At 41.8% G+C, this 26,501-nt stretch overlaps 1 protein-coding gene and 1 pseudogene across 1 annotated transcript in view; both read left to right on the forward strand.

The window, feature by feature from the left end:
• Window positions 1-26,501, forward strand: part of appbp2 (amyloid beta precursor protein (cytoplasmic tail) binding protein 2) — a 92,299-nt gene that overhangs the window by 13,161 nt on the left and 52,637 nt on the right. Inside the window, exon 2 of the mRNA XM_080210490.1 lies at window positions 18,410-18,498. Coding sequence (XP_080066616.1) covers window positions 18,410-18,498 — 89 coding nt within the window. The remainder of the gene's footprint in view (window positions 1-18,409; window positions 18,499-26,501) is intronic.
• LOC145357348 (large ribosomal subunit protein eL20 pseudogene) lies at window positions 17,490-18,007 on the forward strand (annotated as a pseudogene).

The following is a 26,501-nucleotide window of genomic DNA, read 5'->3' on the forward strand; positions in this document are numbered from 1 at the left end:
TATCCACAGTCTGGAATGTATCTCACAAGCGATGGTTTCTGCTGAGATGGTAATCAATTTCCAATACTTCTGCAGGAGATTTTGGTACAGGTTTTGCATTGCATCTTCTCCTTTTGAAGTACCTCTCTGAAAAAAGGTGCAACATTCTGTCCTCTGTGGACTAATTTGTCAAATGTAGTCTGCGTCAGAATTTTCCAGCACGTGGTTACTTTACAGTCACAGCAAATGGTTTTTTTTTGGAAAAAGGACTTACAAATAAAAGGTCCTCAAAAGTTCGATATATCCAAATATAACGAGATTCATTCTCATTTCATTAAGACTCACCTGATGACGAAGCAGCACTCCGAAAGCTTGTGATTCCAAATAAACCTGTTGGACTTTAACCTGGTGTTGTGAGACTTCTTGCTGTGTGCTAGATAGGTCACTTCAGCCTTAGCGAATTTGTTGTTTATGAGATTGAAGAATATCTGTTCTTCCTGGAAAAGAGCTTCCATTCGCTCTAAATGCATTTTCCAGGTGTTGCTATATGAGATTATCTCGGTACCCTAACAATTAGATAAGCCTGCCACTGCTTGATTCATCAGCCTTTGAAAGGTTGCTGGGGCATTTTGGAGTCCAAATGGCATGACTTGACATTGGTATAATCCATCCGGAGTTACGAAAACCGATTTCTTTTACATGGTGGTCAAGCGAACCTACCAGTATTCTTTGCGTATATCTACCTTTGTAATGTAGGTTGCTTTACCTACCATATCTATGCAGTCTTCCAGCCAGGGTATTGGGTAGGAGTCTACTCTGTTCACTGCATTAATTATCTGGTAGTCAAGGCAGAACTTTGTGGAGCTGTCCAACATTGACATGAGTGCAACTGGGAAGCTTTAGCTACTGCTGCCAGGCTCTTTGGTTGATGCAGCAGCATGTAGTTAACCATCTGCTGGACCGGCTGTTCTGGGCCTTGACAATAGAGATGTTGTCTTATGGGAGGGGCTTTTCCTACATCCAAATCATGTAGAGCTAGAGCTGTGCAGCCTGAGTTGTCTCTGCATAAGCCTTTTAAATGCAGTAAACTGCCTTGTTCAGTCTGCTGGTAGTTCTATGCATAGATGAGTGAATAAGGAGTCTAAGTTTGCTAGTATCTCTGTATTGATTAGTTAGCTGGGTAGCAGGGGGTTCAATGTGGTCTCCCTCCAATTCAACCCCATTAATCCCTCATTCTCTAGGTCGATGACAGTGGGACAAACCATTGACTGCTTGTTCCCTCTCAGCTATGATGTTGCTTTATCGTGTTGGCCTAATACGGCTGTTGCTTTTACCCCACACTCTGGATCTCAGAATAGCAAAGAAGCAAGCTATCTAACTATGTGGGCCACAGAAACAGTCTTTTAAGGGTTTACCTGGTATGGGGTAAGGGCAGTAAGAGACATTATCCCAGTTGAAAGGTAAAGGCCCTGGCATGTTTACCTTTTTTTTTTAATAGCTATCTGGGAGATTTTCAAGTGCTCTGGGGCCATAACACAGGCTTTTGTGAGTCGCTCTTGGAGTACTGATGTATAGTCTAACATGAAATCTCCCTCCTTCTCCTCATCTGAAAGCCTCTCCTCGATTAGTTTCAGAGGCCCTCATATATTTGGTGCCTCTAAGCTAGTTCAAACTAATGAACTCGTTGGTTGAGTCTTTGAGCAGAAGATCATTCATTGAGGGTATTTTTGGCAGTTTGCCTGATCATTGTTTTTGGGATCTAGTGACACACATTCTAGTGCCTCTGTGATTGGGGGTGATGTGCTGAAGACTTCAGCTGTGTCATGCCCAGATTACCCATGACTTCCTGGAATATTTTGAGCCCTGATCCAACTGGATCTCGGTGGGTAAAGAATTAGGTCAATACCATCACCATTGTTCATGGTTCCCCCAAAATGGGCACAGGAATGATAGGTACAGGTCTTATACAGTTGGGGTGTCCCCAAAATCTAGTAGGTGTGGCAGTTTCTGCAAATCTTTACCACGTCCCTGTGAAAGTGCGGCCAGTAGAAGTGCTGGCTGATCTCATCTTGGGTTTGTGCAAGTGGCTTCTTTGAGTGCCTGGTTGCTAATACATGAGCAGAAAATAATAAAACATATATGCACAGATTAGAACTGAGAAGTGAGTCCAAAAATAAAATGTTAATCTTCGGCATGTCCGTGATGAGTTGATGGTGGAACATAACGTTCCACCATCAACTCATCACGGACATGCCGTTAAGTTGGGTGGTCCAGGTAGTGCTGACTTTGACAGTTGACCATTTGATTTGGAGATTTTTGATTCTGCAGGTTAGCTGAACTTAGTTGTCCTTTTTTTTTGATTGTGCCTTTGCTGACTTGTGACTTCGAACAATCAGAGAGACGTTTTGCCAGCAACTGCAGGAATGCCTAGTTGTTGTTTTTCAGCTGTGACCTATACAGAATGCACCAGTACACTAAAACTAGAACACCAGAATAGCACAGTGGAATTAGAACACCAGAGTAGCACACAAAGATGAGGGTTGGCTCTTAACCCCATTTCTTGTGATTTCTGGAAGGAGACAGAAATGTCTTTTGGTCAGAACTGCTTTCTTTCAACTCCCATCATCTCCATGGCCTGGGATGTATTGCGGGCGAAAGTTTCTGCTGAGTTAGTAATCAACCTACAGTATCTGCAGGATGTTACTGTTCAGTTTTTGCATTGTATCTCTTCCTTTGAAGTGTCTGTCTGAAAAATGAATGACACTCCATTCTCTCTGGACTAGCTGGTTACATGTAACCCACATTGGAATTTTCCAGCATGTGGTTATTTTACAGTCTCTGCCAGTTTTTGCTTGTGTGTCCGTTTTTTAAAAACACATCTCTTACTTTGCTAGAAGGTTAAATAACTGTGTTTCCAACTATAGTACTGTTGATCACTAAACAGTCTCAATTATGCCTCGTTAGAGAAATGTCTAGTGCTTCACCCAAGTTTATTTGATGACAGAGATTTTGTGCGGACCTATGAAGAATTCCTGCAGAAAGCAGGGTGCTGGCTTGGAGGTCTTTCTTAACTACTTAAACAATTTTAAGAATAGATTGCTAAGTTGAATATAGATGGAGCTATAATATTTTAAAATATAAATAATTTGCTGAATCATTTTGGGTTAAGAGATATAAACCTGGCAATAAAATTCAGTGAATATTTAAGCATGTGCCTGTCTGAATTAGGACTTAAATCAAAGTGAGATAGATGGGCTGAATAAGTTATTGTGTCCTATATATGCTTTAGTCATTCATGTTGTTTTTCATAAATGTTCTTTTTTTTTAACTATCATTATAAGATGGGCAAAAACACTTTTTTCTGAGCAGTAAGTCTTAACACTCTAGGCCTGTAGTAACCACAAATTAGCCTAAGATACATAAATGAAATCTTTTTACACAAGTCGCAAAATATACCTTCTAAGGTAATCACACTTTATTGGAATCCTGTCTCCCTAGGCCAATTGAATTTTTGTAATAGGAATATAGAATTGATAAGAACATAAGAAATAGGAGCAGGAGTAGGCCATCTAGCCCTTCGAGCCTGCCCCGCCATTCAGTAAGATCATGGCTGATCTGAAATGGCTCAGTTCCACTTTCCTGCATTCTCCCCATAACCCTTAATCCCCTTGCCTACCAAAAACCTATCTACCCGTGTCTTAAATATATTTAGCGAGGTAGCCTCCACCACTTCAACGGGCAGAGATTCACCACCCTTTGAGTGAAGAAGTTCCTCCTCAACTCTGTTCTAAACTGCTCCCCCCTTATCTTGAGGCTGTGCCCTCTAGTCCCGCTGTCCTTTCTGAGCGGGAAGAACCTCTCCACCTCTACCCTATCCATCCCTTTCATCATCTTATATGTCTCAATGAGATCCCCCCTCATCCTTCTAAACTCTAACAAGTACAAGCCCAGTCTATTCAGCCTCTCCTCGTAGCTCAACCCCCTCAACTCCGGTATCAGCCTAGTGAACCTCCTCTGCACTCCCTCCAAAGCCAAAATATCCTTGCACAAGTACGGTGACCAAAACTGCACACAGTACTCCAGCTGTGGCCTCACCAGTGCCCTGTACAGTTGCAGCAAGACCTCCCTACTTTGATATTCAATCCCCCTCGCTATGAAGGCCAGCATCCCATTTGCCTGCCTGACCACCTGCTGCACCTGTAGGCTGGGTTTTTGCGACTCATGCGCAAGGACCCCGAGGTCCCTCTGCACCGTAGCATGCTGCAGCTTTTCGCCCTGTAAGTAGTAGTCCTTCCTACTATTATTCCTACCAAAGTGGATAACCTCACACTTGCCAACATTGTATTCCATCTGCTAGGTCCTCGCCCACTCGCTCAGCCTATCTAGATCCCTCTGCAGACTTTCCACACCCTCCGCACAATTTGCTGTTCCAGTTATCTTTGTGTCATCAGCAAATTTCGACACTTTACACTCGGCTCCCTCCTCCAGATCATCTATATAAATGGCAAATAGCTGAGGCCCCAGCACCGATCCCTGGGGCACTACACTAGTCACCAACCGCCAATCCGAATAGCACCCATTGACACCCACTCTCTGCCTCCTATTTGACAGCCAATCCCCTATCCACGCTAACACCTTACCCCCAACTCCATGCCCCCTAACCTTCTGTAACAACCTTTTGTGCGGCACCTTATCAAACGCCTTCTGAAAATCGAGAAACACCACATCCGCTGGTTCCCCTCTATCCATCGCAGTAGACACATCCTCATAGAATTCCAATAAGTTCGTCAGACATGACTTCCCCTTAACGAATCCGTGCTTTGTCTGCTCTATTAAACAAATTCTTCTCAAGATGCCTCGCTATTTCCTCTTCGATGACAGATTCAAGCATTTTTCCTACAACAGAGATTAAACTAACCGGCCTATAATTCCCTGCCTTTTGCCTGCTACCCTTTTTAAACAGCGGCGTAACATTAGCCGTTTTCCAATCTTCCGGCACTTCCCCGGAATCCAGCGAGGTTTGGAAAATAATCACCAAGGCATCCACTATCATCTCTGCCATTTCCTTCAGAACCCTTGGATGCATTTCATCCGGTCCTGGGGACTTGTCCACCATCAGTCCCTCTAGTCTGTCGAGCACTGCCTCTCTAGTCACAATGATCTCATTCAGGCCCTCCACTCCTACCATCTTTCCATCGTTAACACCCGGCAAACTATTCACGTCCTCCTCCATGAAGACCGAAGCAAAAAAGTTATTCAAGGCCTCAGCCATTTCCTCATGTTATTTTATCAATAAGGATCAGAAAATAATTTTGCCTTCATTATTGGGGATTGATTTCAAGATTCTGACTTCGGAGCAGGTTTGGATATTCTAAACAGTGATCGTGAAGTCCCAACAATGCAACATTTTCATCCAAACACAGAACATAAAAACAAGACCATTATGACCTTAAAAATGCTGCTTTTTATTTGTTTTACAATGCTGTGGTTTGGAGTTTGGACATTTGGTTTGGATCTACATTTGATTGTTTTTGGTTGTCATTGATTTCTGACTGGAGTTCTGTATATGATCATTAATCCTTCAGTGAGATCATGTAACACTGTAATTATTCATAATTTTTCAAGTCCAGCAGCTGTTTATATAATTACATTAGATGAATATGACATAATGACACTCAACCATTTAATGTATTTTGTTTCCATATTTAACAGAGACTCTGAACTGAACTCAAAAGATATTTAATGATAGGTTGATGCCTGTTAAATATGTGACCAGCCACTTGCATTGACAGACTCGGGATATCAAAAGCAGTGTGTCAGCAAATAAAATTATTGACTTCCTGCATGTATTTGGTTTCCAGTATAGCGTATAAAGGTGTCCTGCATTGAGCATTAGGCAGTCAAAATTGGGTTCAGTAGTATTCACATTTTTGTGCTACAAATTTTCCTATTATTTTAAAATTTGATTTATTGTCATATATATATAATGTGTGTGTGTGTGTAGTGATAGTGAAAAGCATTGTTTCTTGCACACTGTACAGACAAAACATATTGTTCATAGAGTACATGGGGGGGAAGGAAAGGATAGGATGTAGAATTATAGTGTTGTAGTTACAAATAGGGCAAAGAGAAAGATTAGCCTAATAGGACCATTCAGAAGTTTCATGGCAGCAGTGAAAAAGCTGATTTTGAGTAGTTTGGTACGTATTTTCAGACTTTTGTATCTTTTTCTCGATGGAATAAGGTGGAAGTATGTCCAAGATGTGTGGCGTCCTTGATTTTGCTGGCTGCTTTTCCGAGATAATGGCAAGTGTATAAAGTCAGTGAATAGGAGTCCATTGTATGTGATGGACTGGGTTCCATTCGTAACCCTTTGGAGTTTCTTGCAGTCTTGGACAGAGCAGGAGCCATGTCAAGCTGTGGTACAACCAAAATGAATGTTTTTAATGGTGCATTTAAAAAAGTTGATGAGAGTCATAGTAGACATGCCAAATTTCTTTAGACTCCTGAGAAAGTAGAGGCATTGGTGGGCCTTCCCAACTACAGGGTTGGCATGGAGGGACCAGGACAGATTATTGGTGATCTGGAGACCTAGAGGACCTGAAGCTCTGGATCATTTCCAGATCACTTGGCTGTTATAATTCAGGTCAAAAACGCAAGTGTTTTATGAAGTCCGCTTGAATTGTAAGTTTTGCACTTCGAATTTGGCTAGGATGAGCATGAGATGCTTCACTTCAGGTATGATTCAACTGATCCACTAGGGAGCTTTGATTAAACAAAGTTTATTTAAGAATAGAGTTCACATGTATAGAAAGAAAAATTAGCAGTAACTTTTAACAATTACAAAAAAAATCATGATATCATATAACCCTTAACAGGTATACAGAATGTTCCAATCAAACAAACTTCACTATACAGAACTCTTGCCATGGGTTTAGCACAGAAAATATGTATGTTCACGTACTGCTGGAAGTTGATCCTTTGGCTGGAGAATTGAAACTCTGACTTCTCAGCCTTGTGACTTCTCAGCCTTGTACCCTTCCACAGCTGCCTTGATGTATACACAGACAAACATGAAGAAGAGAGATAGATAAACATTGCTTTTCTATATATCCACATTGCTTCTACACTAAAACTGAAAATGAATTCTTAAATTTTTCTGGGGAGGACTTTGACTTTTCAATCAATCTTCCCTCTCCCAATGCAGCATCGTAAGTATCTGAGGCACAGAGTAAAAATAAAGAAAAACACATTTAAACCACTGAAGCAGCAATTAAAGGACTACTGAAAACAGCTGATGCCACAATGAAACCAAAAGGCCTGCTTACAAACTGCGGAGAACATCGTAGAATCACAGAAACCCTACAGTGCAGAACGAGGCCATTCGGCCCATCGAGTCTGCACCAAGCATAAACCCACCCAGGCCTTACCCCCATATTCCTACATATTTATCTGCTAATCCCTCTAACCTGTGCATCTCACGACTCTAAGGGGCAATTTTTTTAGCATGGCCAATCAACCTAACCTGCACATGTTTGGACTATGGGAGGAAACTGGAGCACGCGAAGGAAACCCACGCAGACATGAGGAGAATGTGCAAACTCCACACAGACAGTGACCCAAGCCAGGAATTAAACCCAGGTCCCTGGAGCTGTGAAGCAGCAGTGCTAACCACTGTGCTGCCGTGCTGCTCTAAGTAAGGAATCTAGGTAAATTTATAGTTTGGCCTTGAAACCATTTTACAAGCTAACTTACATTAGCTCTCTTTCTAATTTTTAAAATTTTTGTCCTTTTTAAATTCCTCCATGGCCTTTTCTTATCTATCTTTGTTCTTTCCACCAGCCCTGTAAGATATCTGCACTCCTCATTTTATATGTCCAAAATTTCAACTGCCAAGTTAATTCCTAAAAAATGCTACTAACAGAATACTTAGGAATTTCTTCCCTAAAGTAGAAGGCACAAAAAGCATACTGAAGACGCTACGGAACCAATAGGAATATGGAAGTTTAGATAATTAATATCAGAAGAGAAAAAGTATTAAATAAATCATGGGATTCCCCTGAGCTGATGGCTCATCTAGGGTTTTAAATCAAGTTGCTGCAGAAATAGTGGATTTGTTGTCATGTCCCAAAACTCTTAAGTTCTAGAACAATCCCAGTGGATTATTAGCAAACATGATTTAAAAAAAATCTAAAGTCATGATCTAATATCATATGGCTCCTTCCAAATAAGGATATTATTAGCAGTCTCTTGTTTAGAGTGCTGTTTCATAAGGGAAATAAACGAGGTGTTCTGCTCAACGAGAGGTAACTTCATTGCCTTCCATCTTTTCAGAGAGGAAAAGGTGGAGGAAGCAGAAAGGTTTGTAAGGATTGCAAGCTTCTTCATGGTACAGCATGCTATTGAATGCATGCATGTTCCTTTGCTGGCATTGCATGCCAATTCTGCCTTGTTTTTAAATTGAAAGTGGTTGCACTAATTCAATGTGCAACGATATACAATATATCATGCATTATCCTGGGAGCGCTCATCATGTATTAATTCTGGTCGTTTTTTGTTTGAAGGGTGTAATGAATGCTGTGGCATAGGTATTAGTGCTGGGGCCTCGACTTTTCACAATTTATATAAATGGCTCGGATGAAGGAACCAAAGGTACGATTGCTAAATTTGCTGATGACACGAGGACAGCAAGTTGTGAAGAGGGTGTAAGGAGTCCACAAAGTGATTATAAATAGGTTAAGTGAGTGGACAAATATTTGACAAATGGAAGAATAATATGGGAAAGCGTAAAATTGTCCATTTTGGCAAGGAGAATAAAAAAAATTGTCTCAATGGTGAGAGATTGCAAATGTCAGAGATGCAGAGAAATCTGAGTGTCTTAATGCATTAATCGCATATGAAGCATAAGATCCAAAGAGATCTTGACTGATGTGAGAGAATCTAGAACTGGGGTACTGTTCAGAAATAAAGAATTGCCCATTTAAAACAAAGGATGATTTTATTTTCTCTTAAGGGTAATGAATCTTTGGAACTGTTCCTCAAAAGGTGATGGAAACAGACTCAAAATATTTTTAAGGCAGAGCTAGGTAAGTTCTTCGTGAGCAAGGGGATGAAAGGTTATCAAGGCTGGTGGGAATGTGGAGTTGAGGTTACAATCAGATCAGCGACCTGAATGGTAGAGAAGGCTCAAGTGGCCTGTTCCTCCTAATTCCTGTGTTGGTATGTTCTGTAGCAGTCTATTCTGTCTGTTTAAGCCACTGGGGTACACCAAAGGATGACAATTAAGTAACAGGGCTATCTACTAATAACATGGCTCATGTCTTTCATTCCCAACCCCTGCACACATATGCAGCATGTGTACAACACCCCAAGAAATATGATGGAACTGATGAAGTACTGAAGTAGTGCTTCTACTGCATTACTTGGCTGTGTGACTCACCTGACAAAGTGGCAGAGTCCCAAAAACTAGTGGCCCAAAAACTCTTTAACCTGTGTTTATCCCTCTCTCCACTCACAGTGGCTGTACCTGTAAAGACTTGATTACTGTGAAGACTCGCGTTCCAACCATTTTTCACATTCCAATCTGTAATTATCTTGCAATTATGTTTTTGCTTATATATGCCTTGTTTGTGAACCAACCTCTCCACTCACCCGATGGAGCAGCACTCCAAAAGCTTGTGATTCCAAATAAACCTGATGGACCCTAACCTGATATTGTGTGACCTTCTATTGAACTGAGATAGTTGAATGATGATTGAATTGAGAGTTTAAAATGATAAAGGAATTCACTGAGGTAAATATATTGAAATGATTTCCTTTGGAAGGGAATCTGAAAGGTGAAAGCATAAATGTCAGATTAGAACCAGGACATTTAGGAATAAAGTTGGAAAGCACCTTTTCCATACAAAGGAGAACAGAAATCCTGGAATTCTTTCAAAAACTATATAGCTGTGTTAATTATTTTTAAAGATGTGGTTGATACATTTTTGTTAGACAAGTGTATCAGTGGATATCAAAAGCCTGTTCCTGCTGCTAAGTTCCCTGCTAGAACCTTGTTATCTGTGCAAGTCCTGCAATTTATCATAATATTGCACTCTTTAATCTTTTAGCAGGTCAGGGATATAAATTTTACACTAGTCGCAGATTAAAAAATAAACTAATAACATGGTTTATTTTACTTGAATTAAATGATTAAGATACACATGCAAGAACACAAATTTATGTGCAAATTGCAACTGTGTAAATGATTCTTACTGTCACCAAAGTGTATTCTAATGGTCTGAAAACATTCCAGCCCTCAGTTTGGGTTACATTGCATTATGGTTTTCATAGTTTCATATTTGATTTTCTCTGCATCTGTTTCTAGAACTCACCACACCAGTGGCTTAAATGTACCTACTTTGTTTTGAAATTGGTAAATGCGTCAGAAGAATAACCATGAAAATGTTTAGATTATTACAAAAATGTATTTGAGCGACAGTGCCATGGCTTAGTTGCTTAAAATACCTATCTAGTAAATAGGAGATCCTGTTTAAATTCCAGCAGTACCTGAATTTGTTTTTTAATCAGACACAGTGGTTAGACTGCAGTCTCACAGTGCCAGGGACCTGGGTTTGATTTCCTGGCTTGGGTCACTGTCTATGTGAAGTCTGCACAATCTCCCCATGTCTGCATGGGTTTCCTCTGGGTGGTCTGGCTTCCTCTCTCAATCCAAAAGAATAGGTGCATTGGCCATGCTAAATTCCCCTTCCGTGTACCCACACAGATGCCTGGAGTGTGGCAACTAGGGGATTTTAGAACATAGAAAAGCTACAGCCCAAACAGGCCCTTCGGCCCACAAGTTGCACCGATCATATCTCTACCTACTAGGCTTACCTATAACCCTAATCCTACTAAGACCCATGTACTCATCCAGAAGTCTCTTAAAAGACCCTATCGAATCTGCCTCCACCACCACTGCCGGCAGCCGATTCCACACACCCACCACCCTCTGAGTGAAAAACTTACCTGTGACATCTCCTCTGTACCTACTCCCCAGCACCCTAAACCTATGCCCTCTTGTGGCAGCCATTTCAGCCCTGGGAAAAAGCCTCTGAGAATCCACTCTATCAATACCTCTCAACATCTTATACACCTCTATCAGGTTGCCTTTTCATCCTTTGTCTCTCCAAGGAGAAAAGGCCGAGCTCGCTCAACCTATCCTCATAAGGCATGCCACCCAATCCAGACAACATTCTTATAAATCTCCTCTGCACCCTTTCAATGGCTTCCACATCCTTCCTGTAATGAGGTGACCAAAACTGAGCACAGTACTCCAAGTTTTCACAATAACTTCATTGCAGTGTTAATGTAAGTCTAATTATGACAATAAATGAACTGAAATTTAAACATAGAAAAGCTACGTGTGTTAGAGGAAAAAAAAAGCCATGGAAACAGTGATGAGGACAGTGTAGAAATTCAAAGCATCATAGACAAGTTGGTGGAATGGGCAGACAAATGGTAGGCAAAATTCAATATGGAGAAGTGTGAAATGATTCATTTTGGGAGGAAGAACAAAGAGTACAAATTTAAAGTGGGTGTTGGAGTAGGAAGACCTGGGTGTTAATTGGAAGGCCAGGCAAAGTGTTAATGTCACTGGACAAGTAATCCAGAGGCCCATGCCTCTGGTCTCAGGCCATTGGTTCAAATCCCACCATGGCTGGTAGAATTTAAATTCAATTAATAAATCTAGCATTAAAAGATAATTGTCAAAATTCACTAATGTCCTTCATAGTAAGCAATTTGCCAACTTTACCTGGTCGAGCCTACGTGTAACTCCAGACCCACTGCAGGTGGCTGACTCTTGACCTGACCTATCAGATCTCTAGACAAGTCAGTAAGAAATGAAACCAGATGAATCACCTAACCCACAGATTAGACTAAGCAAGCATTATCCTGACATTGGTATGCTCCCAGAGTCTTCCCTACAGGCTCTCAGATACCACCTTTGCCATCCCTGGGTAGGTCTTGTCCCACTGGCAAGGCTGACCCATCAGAGGCACAGTGGTATACAGTCAAACAGGCCTCAACATTGACTCTGAGCCTCATGAAGTCTTGTGGCACCAGGTCAAACCTGGCCGAGGAAACCACCTGTTGGTTACCATCTACTGTGCCCCCACCCAGTTGAAGAATAAGTACTCTTCCATGTTGAACACTACTTGGAGGAAGCACCTGAAGGTGGCTAGGACACAATCCTCCACAAATGGGGAATCCACAATGTCCATCACCAAGAGTGGCTCGGTAGCATCATAACTGACCAAGCTAACCAAGTTGTAAAGCATTAGCTGTGAGCCTGCTGATGAGGACTGAATGACAAAAAAAATTATTTTGGCCTTGTTCTCGCTAATCTACCTGTTGCAGATACATCTGTCCATGACATATTCCCCACACTCCCATACCAGCAAGCTAGGTGATCAGCCCTGATTCAATGGATGGCATTCCAGGCAATTCCACACAATGGAATTAAGCGATCCTACAACCAATAGATCAGATCCAGACTGCAGTCTAGTTGGGAATAGTGGCAGATGATTAAATAACTTAACAGGAAGATTAAGCTGCATAAATAACTCCATCCTCAATAGTGGGGGAGCCTAGCACACACATCGCAAATGCTTCAGGCTTGTCTTTTGCACCATCTTCAGTCAGAGGTGCCATGGATGATCCACCTTGGCCTTTTCCTGAGAGATGGACAGGGGAAACCATCACTATATGAATTCCTCAGGATAGTGCCCTAGGCCCAGCTACTTCATCAATAAACTTCCCACCATCATAAGGTCTGAATTGTGCAATCATCAGAGAATGGCCCCAACGTTCGGTAGAATTTGCAACTCAGATACTGAAGCAGCCTGCAGTTGGACCTGGACAGTCTGTATTATAGTGATGTGGAGATTCTGGTGTTGGACTGGGGTGCACAAGGTGAGAGGTCACATGACACCAGGTTATAGTCCAACCGGTTTATTTGAAATCTCAAGCTTTCGGAGCATTGTTCCTTTGTCAGGTGGAATAGAGCGAGGTGCGCATGCACAGAATATGTAGACGGAATGACAGTAGCCCAACACCAACAAGTAATCAAGAGTCAAAGGATAAATACAGGCGGTACATGCAGGCTGAATAACAAGTCTTTACAAGTAATCATGAGTACCAGTAGACAAATGCAAGCAGTTATGTATAATCAGTATGTGTAAAGTGTCACAAAAACAGAAAATGCTGGAAAATCTTGGTGGGTTTTGATATCATCTGTGGGGAGAGAATAGAGCCAACATTTCAAGTCTGGATGACCCTTCGCCAAAGCGTCATCATTGATCACAAGCTGAAGGCATGTGTAAAGTGTCGGCAGGCTGTATAACAAGTGAAAGGATGACGTAAGAACCGATAACTTAAGACAGAGAGATAATTATAAACAATCAGTGTGAGATGGTGTTAAACACTATACAAACCAATTCAGGTAGAGAGAGCATCACCTGTAATGAAGCTATGTATGGTGTCAAAACAGGACAGTCGGAGATTCCCCACCCAGAGAATATGGTAGGGTTACATGTAGCGTGACATGAACCCAAGATCATGGTTAAGGCTGTTCTGATGAGTGTGGAACTTGGCTATCAGTTGCTGCTTGGCGATTTTGTGTTGTTGTGCATCTCGTAGGCCACCTTGGAGAACGCTTACTTGAAGATCGAAGGTTGAATGCACTTGGCCACTGAAGAGTTCTCTGACTGGGAGGGAGCACTCCTGCCTGGCGCAGTGTCTGTTCATTCGTCTTCGTAGTGTCTGCATGGTTTTGCCAATGTACGATGATCTGGGGCATCCTTCGCTACAGTGGATGAAGTAGACGACATTGACCGAGTCACATCAGTAGGTACCATATACCTGATGGATGGTGTTCCCCCATCTGATGGTGGCACCTGTGTTGATGATCTGGCTTGTCCTGTAGAAGTTAGTGTCAGGGTTGTGTGGTGTTGTGGTCACTGTTCACCTGAAGGCTGGATACCTTGCTGCGAATAATGGTCTGTTTGAGATTAGGCAGCTGTTTGAAGGTGAGTAGTGGAGGTGCAGGGATGGCCTCGGTGAGATGTTCGTCGTCATTGATGACATGCTGAAGGCTGTGAAAAACCTGCTTTTCTGCTCCAGAGAAGTACTGGACAACTGAAGGGTATTTGGTTGGTTGTTTCCTGTGTTTGTCTCCTGAGGGGAGCATTGCGGCCTTTCACTGTGTATGTCGAAACTCCTTGATTGATGAGTTGTACATCGTATCCTGTTTCTACGAGCACCTTTCAAAGTCCATCATGTTCCTCTTCGTCCAAGCAGATCCTGTGTGTGTGCAGTGCTTGTTCATAGGGGATGGCTTCTTTATTGGGGTGGAAGCTGGAGAAGAGGAGCATCATGGGCTTACGGTAGAGTGAAGTGCTGAGGTGCCTGTCCTTTATTGAAATGTGTGCATCCAAAAATGGAACAATTCTGAAGAGTAGTACTGGGGAAAATCTCCCTTGCTGTCCTGTTTTGACACCATGCATACCTTCATTACAGGTGATGATCTCTTTATCTGAATTAGTTTGCATAGTGTTTGACACCATCTCATTCTTTGTAACGGTCTCTCTGCCTTAAGTTATCAGTTCTTACTTCGTCCCTTCACTTGTTATACAGTCAGTCGACACTTCACACATACTGATGGTACATAACTGTTTGCATTTGTCTTAGTACTTGTGATTACTTGTAAAGATATGTTATTCAGCTGGCTTGTACTCAGTGTGAGATGTTAAACACTATACAGTTTGTCAGTACTTATCCTTTGATACTCTTGATTACCTGTTAGTGTCGGGCTATCGTCATTCCACCTATATTTTCTGTGCCTGCGCATCTCACTACACTTCACCTGACAAAGGAGCAGCACTCTGAAAACTTTGTGATTTCAAGTAAACCTGTTGGACTATAACCTGGTGTTTGACATCTCATCATATGTAGTGAGACCTAGACAGGCTTAGGCTGACAAGTGCCAAGTAACATTCGCCACACAAGTTTAAGACAATGATCGCTTCCAAAAGAGAGAATCTAACCATCACCCTTTGATATTCAATGGCATTACCAGTGCTGAATGCCCCCTTGGTGGTTACCATTAACCTGAAGCTGAATTGCACCCACGATATTAATACCGTAGCTGCAAAAGCAGATCAGAGGCTGGGAATAATTTGCCTCCTGATTCCTCAGTTACTGTCCACCATCTACACCGTCTACTTTTCCCCCGCCTATATAATTGCAGCTCCAACAACATCTAAGCTCAATACGATTCAGAACAAAGCAGCCTTATGAATTGGCACCCCATTCACCGACATAAAACATTTATTCCCTCCACCACCGGCACACAGTGGCAGCAGTGAGTACTAGCTGCAGAAACTCACCAAGATTTCTTTTGACTGCCCCTTCCAAACCCCTGACCACCTGTACGTCATTGGACAAGGCCAACAGATGCATGGCTCCAAGACACACATCCTCTTGCTCACACAGGCAGACATTGCTGTTCCTTCATCGCTGCTGGGTCAAAATTCCTTCCCAACTGCACTCTGGATATACACACCACATGACAGTAGCATTCAAAGGATAGCTCACTAACACTACCTCAAGGGCAACTAGGAATGGGCAATAAATACTGGCTGAGCCAGTGACCTAGATCTTCTGGAAAAAAAATTTTAAAAATGTGCACAAGTAATGAAAGTTGCAGGACGGTTAAGAGCATGGTTAATAAAGCATGCAACATCTTTTAGCTATCAAAAAATAGAGGATGAGAGCAAGGAGGTTATATTGAACTTGTAACAGACACTAGTTTTGCCTGTTTCGAAGTATTTCATCTAGTTCTGGGTGCTATGTTTTAGGCAAAATGTGAAGGCAGTGGCGAGAGTGCAAAGAAATTTCACGAGTGTTTTCAGGGATGAGAAATTTTAGTTACGAAGATTAAATTAATCTGGACTGTTTTCCTTGGAGAATAAAAAACCGAGAAGGAACGTAACAGAGGTATTCAAATTCACGAGGGGTCTGGACAAAGTAGATCAAGAGAAAATGTTCCAACTTGTAGAAGAATTGAAAATTTGAAGACACAGATTTACAGTAATTTGTAAAAGAAGCAGAAGCGACACTAGGTTAAAATCTTTTTCACGCAGCAAGAGATAAAGGCCTAGAATGCAGTGTTGAGGTTGTGATGGATGCAGGTTCAATTGAAGTATTCGGTAGGGAATTGGAATGTTATCTGAAGAGAATGTAGAGTAATGCGGATAGGGCTGGAAAATAGCACGAAGTAAATTGCTCATTTGGAGAGTCAGTGCTGACATGCTGGGCTGGATGGCTTCTTTTTGTGCTATAAATTTCTGTTATTCTATGAAATTCCACAGTCAATAATACAAAATGGAGTTGCAAACTTAATTGCATAGTAGTTCCTTTGGCCCTGATCCTGATTGAAGTACCCACGAGAGGATATAATTTGCACAGCTCAAATTATGTCTTTCTGATTTAATTAACGCAGTGGTGAAATAGAAGAGAAGAGTTCATCCAGAAGCCAGACATGCTGGAGCTGGGTGAATGTATTAATTCCACCCTGACATTAGCTTTTGCATTTATAAACATTCCATATGTACTAATTTATATAAAAATAGTTGTCAGTGCATTTCCATTGCTTGTTCCTGAATGTTTTCTTGTGAATTATTAGAAACGCAAATAATCATCTCTAGTATCAGTATTTCTTTACCTACTAAAAGCAATCCCATGGGTCAGTTTCTCATTTTATGATTCAGCTTATGTAAAAATTCATATTTATTTATGTTTATATAAAAAATTATTTTTTAATGGGTAAACTCATTGAAATAGGTAAACCTTGGAGTATACAGACATGACACCTGTTTTAGTGCTGCATCTGTGTATCTCATATTTGTTCATTTCTTAAATTCAGTTCAGCAAATTTTATGGTTGCCATACTTTGCAGGATCTCGTACTAAGCTGCTTCACGAACTGTTCCTTCAGCAGCACATGATATATCAACAAGTTATAGACTTGATTGTGAGTTGTTCCTCTGATGGTCCTGTTTCCCAGGATAATATATCTACAACAGGGTTATTTATGTTGTTCAAACAATGTCTTTCTGCCTTGCTTAACACAATATTGTAAGAAAAATAAGATAAAAGACAAAGATAAACGCCGTCTCTTATAAAATTGTATACTGAGTCAAGGTTTTGATGATTCTCCTCTGGTTTGCAATTTGGTGTGATCCAAGTTGTAATTATTTATCTTTTTATAGCTTTACATTTTGATTCGAGTTTTTCCATTTTGAATGGTCCTGCAGTTTCACTCCCAAAATGCCACTTTTGAATTATCATCCATCTCAGAACGACAGGATGAAAGTCTTCTTTGTCTTCTTGCTGTTGAAGGCCTGGAGAAAAAAAAGTACATGGATATCTTGGTAGGTATAAATCATGCCTACTTTAGTAAGAAGCGACATGAAGGCTTCAGGCACCCTTAAGGAATACAAGGTAATTTGGCGGCGCCTGCCCTTGGCTAAGGAGCCCAGCCCTGCACTCTATCGGCTGTGCACCTTTGCTCCAAATTATATTGTTGCTAAATCTCAATTCTGGTACTTCATTTCACTGATGAAGAAACTGAAGAAATCTGTTGGCGAAAGTCTATTGTGGACTGGCTTTTGGGAGGTTACCTACAAAAGTAAAGAACTTTGGTATCTGGTTGTGCTGTGACTCTCGAAGTGAAATCCACAATATGTACAGGGACCTGACCATGCTGGTGCTGTCACTCAGTGCTACTGTGATATGGGAGTTCACCATCGTGCCCAGGTTCACTCCATTCAAATCATGAAGGTAGAGGAGATTGCGTCCAGCAAGTGTTGCCGTCTTGCTGTTAAGCAGTTCATAACTGCAAGATCATGTTCCCTCTGTCACACCGAATCTTGTGTCAACAGCACAAGCCATATTTCACCACCAAGAGACCAAACACTTTTTTCTAAAATGTGTTGACTGTTGGAACTTTATGAAAATAAAAGCCTGCCTGACAAAAAGAAGTTATCGGGCAACTGGTGTGAAAACTTAGAAAAGAAACCTTGTTGCAATGAAATGCAGCATTGAGGAAATGATGGCTTGAATACAAATATGCTGCAACAGACTTGGGTGTGCTTGATATTGTTATTGGTTATCCACAGTAAACTGTGATCCATTCCCAACATTAGCATGCAAATGTGAAGAAACTATTGCATAATTGCTGCTTAGTAAACAGTAAGGAAAATACCAAAAACAACAGCAAACCAATGTGCCAATATGGTTTCTTAAAAGTAATTAAAATGTGATTTGGATGTTCATCATAAATGCTGTGCTTTTTCTGATCTGACTAAAATCTCCATTTGCTTTTACAGCTTTATCAACAAGGACGTCTGTGCCAGCTGGGTGGTGAATTCTGTGAACTTGAGGTGTTTGCCAAGGTGCTTAGAGCATCAGACAAAAGGTAGGCATGCTTGATGTTATGTATGATTTAGGTTAACTATGTGCTGAGTTTCGATCTGGAGGTAACAACTGAGTAATAGGATTCCTGACATGAAGCGATCTGGAATTGACCCCAGGTTGTTTTCAGACCAACTTTCTCAAACTCCATATACGTAGATTCAATGTTGGAACATTTTGAAATTGGCCATTGGGAGTGTCAGGCTGAATCTTGCAGCATTTGCTTAACCTCTATAAGACCCTTGTCAGACCCCACTTGGAGTACTGTGCGCAATTCTGGTCGCCTCACTACAGGAAGGATGTGGAAGCTGTTGAAAGGGTGCAGAGGAGATTTACAAGGATGTTGCCTGGATTCGGAGGCATGCCTTAGGTTGAGGGAGCTAGGTCTCTTCTCCCTGGAGAGACAAAGGTTGAGAGGCAACCTGATAGAGGTTTATAAAATGTTGAGAGGAATAGATAGGGTGGATTCTCAGAGGCTATTTCCCAGGGCTAAAATGGTCACTACGAGAGGACATAGGTTTAAGGTGCTGGGAAGCAAGTACAGAGGAGACAGGGGTAAGTTTTTCACTCAGAGGGTGGTGAGTGAGTGGAATCGGCTGCCGTCGGTGATGGTAGAGGCGAACTCACTGGGGTCTTTTAAAAGACTTCTGGATGAGTATATGGGATTTAATGGGATTGGGAGTTACAGATAGTTCTATAGCTTGGTAGGTGTGGATGTGATCGGCACAAGTTGTGGGCCGAAGGGCCTGTTTGTGCTGTAATGTTCTATGTAACCTGCTGCTGTGGGCATTAATAGTGCTTTTGACTGAATTCATTTTGGATCTGTTTTAATTATATTTTCCTGGTTTTTAAAGTGAAACCTAATCCTACTAGTAAAATAGGTTTCACCACAGATTGGCAATACTTGTAATTTTATAAGGATCAAATTTTTGTGCTTTCCTCTCTAAAATATTATGACTACAGCCACCTCCCACATCACACTGATGGCTAAGTACAAAAAAAGCTCTCACTCCTTACCAAACACTGCCAATTCTTTGCTCTTGCTACCTTTTCCTCCTCCTCCTCTTGGAAAGAATTATTTCTTTCCCTAATACTTAGTCACATCTGGTTCTTGGGTGATCCTTTTGCTTAACTAAAGAGTAGCACTGCTTCTGCGTAATAGTGCGTAAATTCTTAATCTTTTGTTGGATCAGAAATTCCTTCTCGAGGTTTTCAATTCTAAATGCAGCCCAGCAAAATAGTCTTGCAATGGTATGGAACCTTTTAATGTGTAAAAATACCCCAAAGTGCTTCATAGAAGCATGAATAATAAATGAACACTGAGCTAAAAGGACCAAAATAGGGTGCTTAACCAACAGCTTGCTCACTGGTTTTAAAGAGGAAATTCTGCACAGTGTGACCTCAGCAGTTGAAGACCTGGCTGTTGATAATAGGGTGATGGGAGGCCAGAATACCTAAGAGACCAAGGAAGAGTTAGGGCAGGTGCTGGAGGCATAGATAAGAGAATAGAGAAAGGTATGGTTAAAAATATGAATTGATTTAAACACAAGAGTAATACTACTTAATTTGATACTTTGGAAGCCTAGAATTAGTGTAGTTCTGCAAGGCCAAGGTTCATAGAATCCCTACAATGCAGAAGGAAGCCATTTGGCTTATCAAATCTGCGCCAATCACAATCCCACCCCTATCCTCATAACCTTTCATATTTAACCTGCTAGTAGGTTCAATTTAGCATGGCCAATTAACCTAACTCTCACATCTTTGGATTGCAGGAGGAAACCAGAGCACCCAGAGGAAACCCACATAGGCACGGGGAGAATGTGCAAGCTCCACACAGACAGTGACTCGAGGCCAGAATTGAACCTGGTCTTTGGTGCTGTGAGGCAGCAGTGCTAACCACTGGTTGATGGGGCAGTGAGATTTGATGCAAGTAGCTTAGAGGTAGCAGAGTTTTGGATAGCCAAAGTTTGTGGAGTTTGGAATTGATGAAAGTATAAGCACATATTTCAGCGGCAGATGTTTTCAGGCAGGGATGGAGGCAGACAAATTAGCAGAAGTGGAAACAGGCAGTCTTCATGATGGAGAGCTTATAGTGTCATATACTCATCTCAAGGAGAACTGAATGTTAAATTTGGAGCATATCAATGTCTGATCCCACAGAAATGCTAAGTATCTGATAGGAGCTGGATCTGGGTTTGGCATTCAGGATTGCATTGAGGAAGCAGTATCAATGACACCCACACCCCTCTCTCTCTCTCATCACTCCCCCTTTTCACGTCCGTCTCTATCTTGATGCGCCTAGCACTTTTTGCATGTTTCCACATCAATTACACTTTATTTTTTAACTAAGTGTAAATACCAAGTGCCCTTGCCCATCCTCAGAAAGAGCTTGATGTAACTTGTGACTCCATTGCTTGCAATGGTTCAGTATGAAAAGGCATTACCTAGTTTGGTATTGAGCCATAAAACCAGGACAGTCTAAGGTTTGATCATTGGTCAGTACTGATTTAGCTGATTTTAATGAGGGTATTACAGTTGACCTGTTCCTGTAGGTTATGTGGGAGAAAGTCACCAACCAAAATTTGTTTTTCTTTTTCCTCGACTTTTTGCTGGACCCTTTTGTGAAGGTATGTTGTGTGAGGGAAGATTTAGATTCAGTTGTACCAAGTTCATACAACTTGTTGATGCCTGCTCTGTACTTTATCATGCAGGCATGGTCACCTGCTCCACCATTCAGTGGCATTATTGCTGAACTATTGTATAACTTCACTTTCCTCCTTTAGCCTCATCCATTGGGCAGAATGTTGTGTTGCACTGGGGTCTTCTCTCCTTCCCATTTGCACCTCTCCACGCACTTTGTTGCCTCAAAACCATTTAATGCTTGCTGGCATCTTAATTGGCTCCAGGTGAGATTTTTGCTTCTTTGGGGAGAAAACCGGTCTCCAAAGATCTGCCATCCACTCAAATAGACCGCAGCTCTCTGGAAACCATGACCACAACTGGGACTGCATCTAATTCATGACAGAGAGAATTGCTGAGATAATGGGAAGGTGGGGCTTCAGCAGAGCCAAGGTATCAGGGCCTTGTGTGCTAAGGAGCCTGGGTGGGCAAGCTGGAATGGGGGAAGAAGCGCTTCTGATGGTTGCAGGGGCCCATAAAGCCAGGATTCATACTTGATGCAAGACTCCACCCATAGGAACATAGGAAAAATTGCTGTAAAGGTGGGAAGATGCCCTTAATTGGTCATTCCCACAGCATTACACTGAATTTCAAGTCCTCCCCTTGCCTCTTAGCCCATCATCGTGCCTTGGAAAAGTGTAACGTTCTTTTGTTAGCACACACAATTCTGCCTATCTCAGTCTTGAATATAATTGTTGACTGAGCATCTCCAAAAGTTTTGAATCCTTTATTGAAGAAATTTCTTTTCCTTTTGGTCTTAAATGGCCAACCCCTTTCAATCCCTTTATCCTGAGACTATGACCCCTAGTTCCTGACTATAGTCAGGATAAGCGGTTTCTCAACATAGGCCCTTTCTATGATTCTTTATGACTTTGCTTTGGTCAAGTTTCACCCTTGGTTTGTTTTAAGTATTTAGGTCAGTTTGTGCTTGGTACTGAATTTGAGAGATTTTTTTTGTTTCTTATTACAGGCCTGAAAAAATTCTCCAACTGAAGTTAGTCAAATCACTGACTGCATTTGACTTACTGATCTGAATAGGCTTTCATTTTTAGTGTAATGTTCCCAGGGTTGTCAGTGTCCTATAGGTAAAGAATGCATTGCTTCTTCAAAGAAAGGAATGTTTTAAAGAAATTAGTTATAGGAGGCACAGTAGATCATTAGTCAAGTAAACCCTTTAACTGGCAAAAATTTCTCCCCTTCACATGTTGTTTAATTTGTCAAAATAAAAATTATATTTGGTAAAGCAAAGTCTTCCCTAGCTTCAGTAAATTTTCAAAGATCTAACCTAAAGAAACTATGAAATGTGAAGGAAATAATATCTAAAGAGGAAGGAAATAGTGAAAAATCAATTCAGATTGCTGTTTGACATGAAGCAGGACCTCTGCAATATCAACCTCTGTATATTTCCTAAATATACAATGCTTTTTATGAACACACATGTAATTATAATCATTGATGAAAGAGCATTCTACAAGTGCTATTGAAACCCAATTTAAGCAAATTAGTTACTTGGTTATTATGCATGGTTTCTGATTTGTGCTAGAGGAGGGGTAAAGAATGTACCAATATCATGGTCATCCTTCAAAAAACTGAAGCATTTTTTAAAGATTTTAATCCTTTCTTAGAGTCACAAAGCCAATGCACAGAGTGGACGGGACAAGCCACAATACGATTCCCTTGCACCAAAAACAAATTCAAATCCAGTCCAATTAATGTTCCCCACAAAAGGGACATACTAGATACAAGCTGACCAGAACTGATGTTATACTTGATCTTAGCCGAAAGGTCTGAAACATTTATCAATCTCTCACCGGTAGGTTGTGTTGCTGAGCTTAACAAGTTTCAGTTGTCACAAGTATAGAAATTAAGAACCGATTTTAAAGTAAATGCAAATGTAATTTTTTGTTTTTCATAATATTTTCAATACCGTGGGCCCTATCTTGCCATCAAGCCCGTTTTCGAAAACGGACATGAGGGGACTAGCGCGATTTACAATTTGCAAATTGGAGAATTTGCATGGATTTAAATTGACTTAATGGACTGTATGCCCAAACTTACCAGCACTTTCCCCTTTACCACTGCATTTGCCTGTCCAGATTCGGCGCAAAACAGACATGGTCTGCAAAGGTCCGATTCGGGCACTCCAGCTTCTGAGGAGGTAGGCAGAGGCATTATCCAGCCTGGGAGCGATGTAGCAGAGGAGCATTTTCCATTCTGTTCTGCGCATGCGCAGTTGGAGGCACCAATCAGAGCCGTAGTGTTTCGGGCACGATTAGCCCTGCCTGCAGGTTTCTGCAGTGCAATTCAGAATCACTGCTATTTTTCAGGCAGAGTGCGTATGGGGGCGCCTGAGAACAGTTCTAAAAGTCAGATCTGAAACACTCCCAATTTCAAATCCACCCAGCACTCTGAACTAAAATGGTAAAATAGGGCTCAATGTGTTAAAATTAATGTGTCAAAAGTAGTTCTAGAGGGAGCCAGTTTGAGAAACTGAAAAAAATAATGTAGCTAACATGTACTCTAATTAGATCAATTGCAAAGAGCAACAAAAAACAAATATCCCAGCATTTTTGTTTTGAAAAGAGACAATTGAAGGAACTGAGTTTTCTTAAAAACTCAGTTTTAAAGATGGGAGACTGTTCCATTTCACAGGCTAAACCTACTGTTGAGTGGTTCTAGATATTGGTGGTAGTGAACAAAGAGAATTACAGCAAAGGAATATGCCCTCTGGCTCTCCATGTTGCCCGACAGAATTAAAACCCCCTGCTCTTTGGGGACCATATCTCTCTCTTTCCATCCTATTCGTGTATTTGTCAAAATGCCCCTTCAAAGTCAGTATCGTATCTGCTTCCACTTCCCTTGGCATTGAGCTCCAGACATCCACCGCCCTCTGTGTAAAAAAAAAACTTGCCTCGTACATCCCCTTTAAACCTTGCCCCTTGCACCTTAAACCTATGACCCCTAATAATTGACTCTTCCAGCCTGGGAGAAAGCTTCTGACTATCCAGTTTGTTCATGCCCTTCATAATTGTGTAGCCTTCTACCATTGGCAATGATTTTCTTTTAGTATTTTCACACTTACGTGGGCTGTTGCATTTCCTACATTTCAGAAGCACTTCATGGTAAAGCACTTTGGGATATCCTGAGGTCATCAATGGCACTATATATATGCAGACTTCTGAGTGCCACTTTTGTATTTGGGTGTATGCTGTGCCCTGTGTTATCCAATTGTGGGTAATTGTTAATCTTGTGAACAGTTTAGCAAAGTTCTGGTATAAATGGTTAGCCTTCTATTTCTGTACATTTTCATTTGATAGGATGTGAAACCCATGTATAGTTATTGTCCCACGCTATGCCCTGCTTGCAGGTCATTTTTCACATTTTAAAAATAAATCTTTCCATTGCAGTGTAAACCAAAATTAAGAAACAGTTTTAATTCCAAAAGTATGTGCTTTGTTTCTCATTTCTACAGTAAATATACAGGACTGAAAAATTTTCACTGGCAAATTTCTGTTTTTTTTTGTTTTGGATAATGGAATTTCAACCTCTACTTTGCCTCGGGGAGCACTCAGATTAATCTCTGATGCCAACCTGACTTGTGTTCTGTGATTGGGAGATATAGAGGCGCACTGACAATAGCTGCTGCTCACATGCAGCCTGAAAATCACCACCTTCCTGGTACCACCTGGGCTGTGGGAGTTGCTGATCTGATGTAGGATTTTTTTTTTGCCCAATCTGAGATCCTATTACTGATGAAGCAACTTGGCCCTGACCTTGCCACTTGGTGTAAGACTCCAGCCCTGCTCAGGAGTAAGATTCCAGGGAGCCAAGATATGTATCTACCACAAATTGTGTATGACAGCAGTTGTCTCTGGCTCAGCTTCTTGGGACCCTGGGACTACTCGAACAAAATAAGAACATAAGAAATAGGAGCAGGAGTAGGCCATCTGGCCCTTCGAGCCTGCCCCGCCATTCAATAAGATCATGGCTGATCTGTCGTGGCTCAGTTCCACATTCCCGCCCTCTCCCCATAACCCTTAATCCCCTCTCTGATCAAAAACCCATCAACCCACTTCTTAAAAATATTTAGCGAGGTAGCCTCCACCACTTCAACGGGCAGAGAATTCCAGAGATTCACCACCCTTTCAGTGAAGAAGTTCTTCCTCAACTCCGTTCTAAACCGCCCCCCCTTTTATCTTGAGGCTGTGCCCCCTAGTCCTACTGTCCTTTCTGAGCGGGAAGAGTCTCTCCACCTCTATCCTATCCATCCCATTCATCATCTTATACGTCTCAATGAGTTCTCCCCTCATTCTTCTAAACTCTAACAAGTACAAGCCTCGTTTATTCAGCCTCTCCTCATAGCTCAACCCCCTCAACTCCGACATCAGCCTAGTAAACCTCCTCTGCACTCCCTCCAAGGCCAAAATATCCTTGTGTAAGTACGGCGCCCAAAACTGCACACAGTACTCCAGCTGCGGCCTCACCAATGCCCTATACAGCCGCAGCAAGACCTCCCTACTTTTATATTCAATCCCCCTCGCTATGAAGGCCAGCATCCCATTAGCCTTCCTGACCACCTGCTGCACCTGCAAGCTGGGTTTTTGCGACTCATGCACAAGGACCCCGAGGTCCCTCTGCACCGTCACCTGCTGCAGTTTTTCTCCACGTAAGTAATAATCCTTCCTACCATTATTCCTACCAAAGTGGACCACCTCACACTTGCCAACATTAAATTCCATTTGCCATTTCCTGGCCCATTCGCCCAGCCTATCTAGATCCTTCTGCAGACTCTCCACATCCTCCGCACAATTTGCCTTTCCACCAATCTTGCCGTCGTCAGCAAATTTTGACACCATGCACTCGGTTCCCTCCTCCAGATCATCTATATAAATGGTAAATAGCTGAGGCCCCAGCACCGACCCCTGAGGCACTCCACTAGTCACCAACCGCCAATCCGAATAGCACCCATTGACCCCCACTCTCTGCCTCCTATTTGATAACCAGTCCTCTATCCACGCTAACACCCTACCCCCAACTCCATGTCCCCTGACCTTCTGCAATAACCTCTTGTGAGGTACCTTGTCAAACGCCTTCTGAAAATCAAGAAAGACCACATCCACCGGCTCTCCTCTATCCACCACCCTAGACACATCCTCATAGAACTCAAGTAAATTTGTCAGACACAACTTCCCCTTAATGAAACCGTGCTGTGTCTGCTCTATCAAGCAATTCCCCTCAAGATGCCTCGCTATTTCCTCCTTGATGATGGATTCTAACATTTTACCTACAACAGACGTTAAACTAACCGGCCTATAATTCCCTGCCTTT

This window comes from Carcharhinus amblyrhynchos, chromosome 23 (assembly GCF_965287045.1).
Source record: "Carcharhinus amblyrhynchos chromosome 23, sCarAmb.v2.hapA, whole genome shotgun sequence".
Classification (NCBI taxonomy): domain Eukaryota; kingdom Metazoa; phylum Chordata; class Chondrichthyes; order Carcharhiniformes; family Carcharhinidae; genus Carcharhinus; species Carcharhinus amblyrhynchos.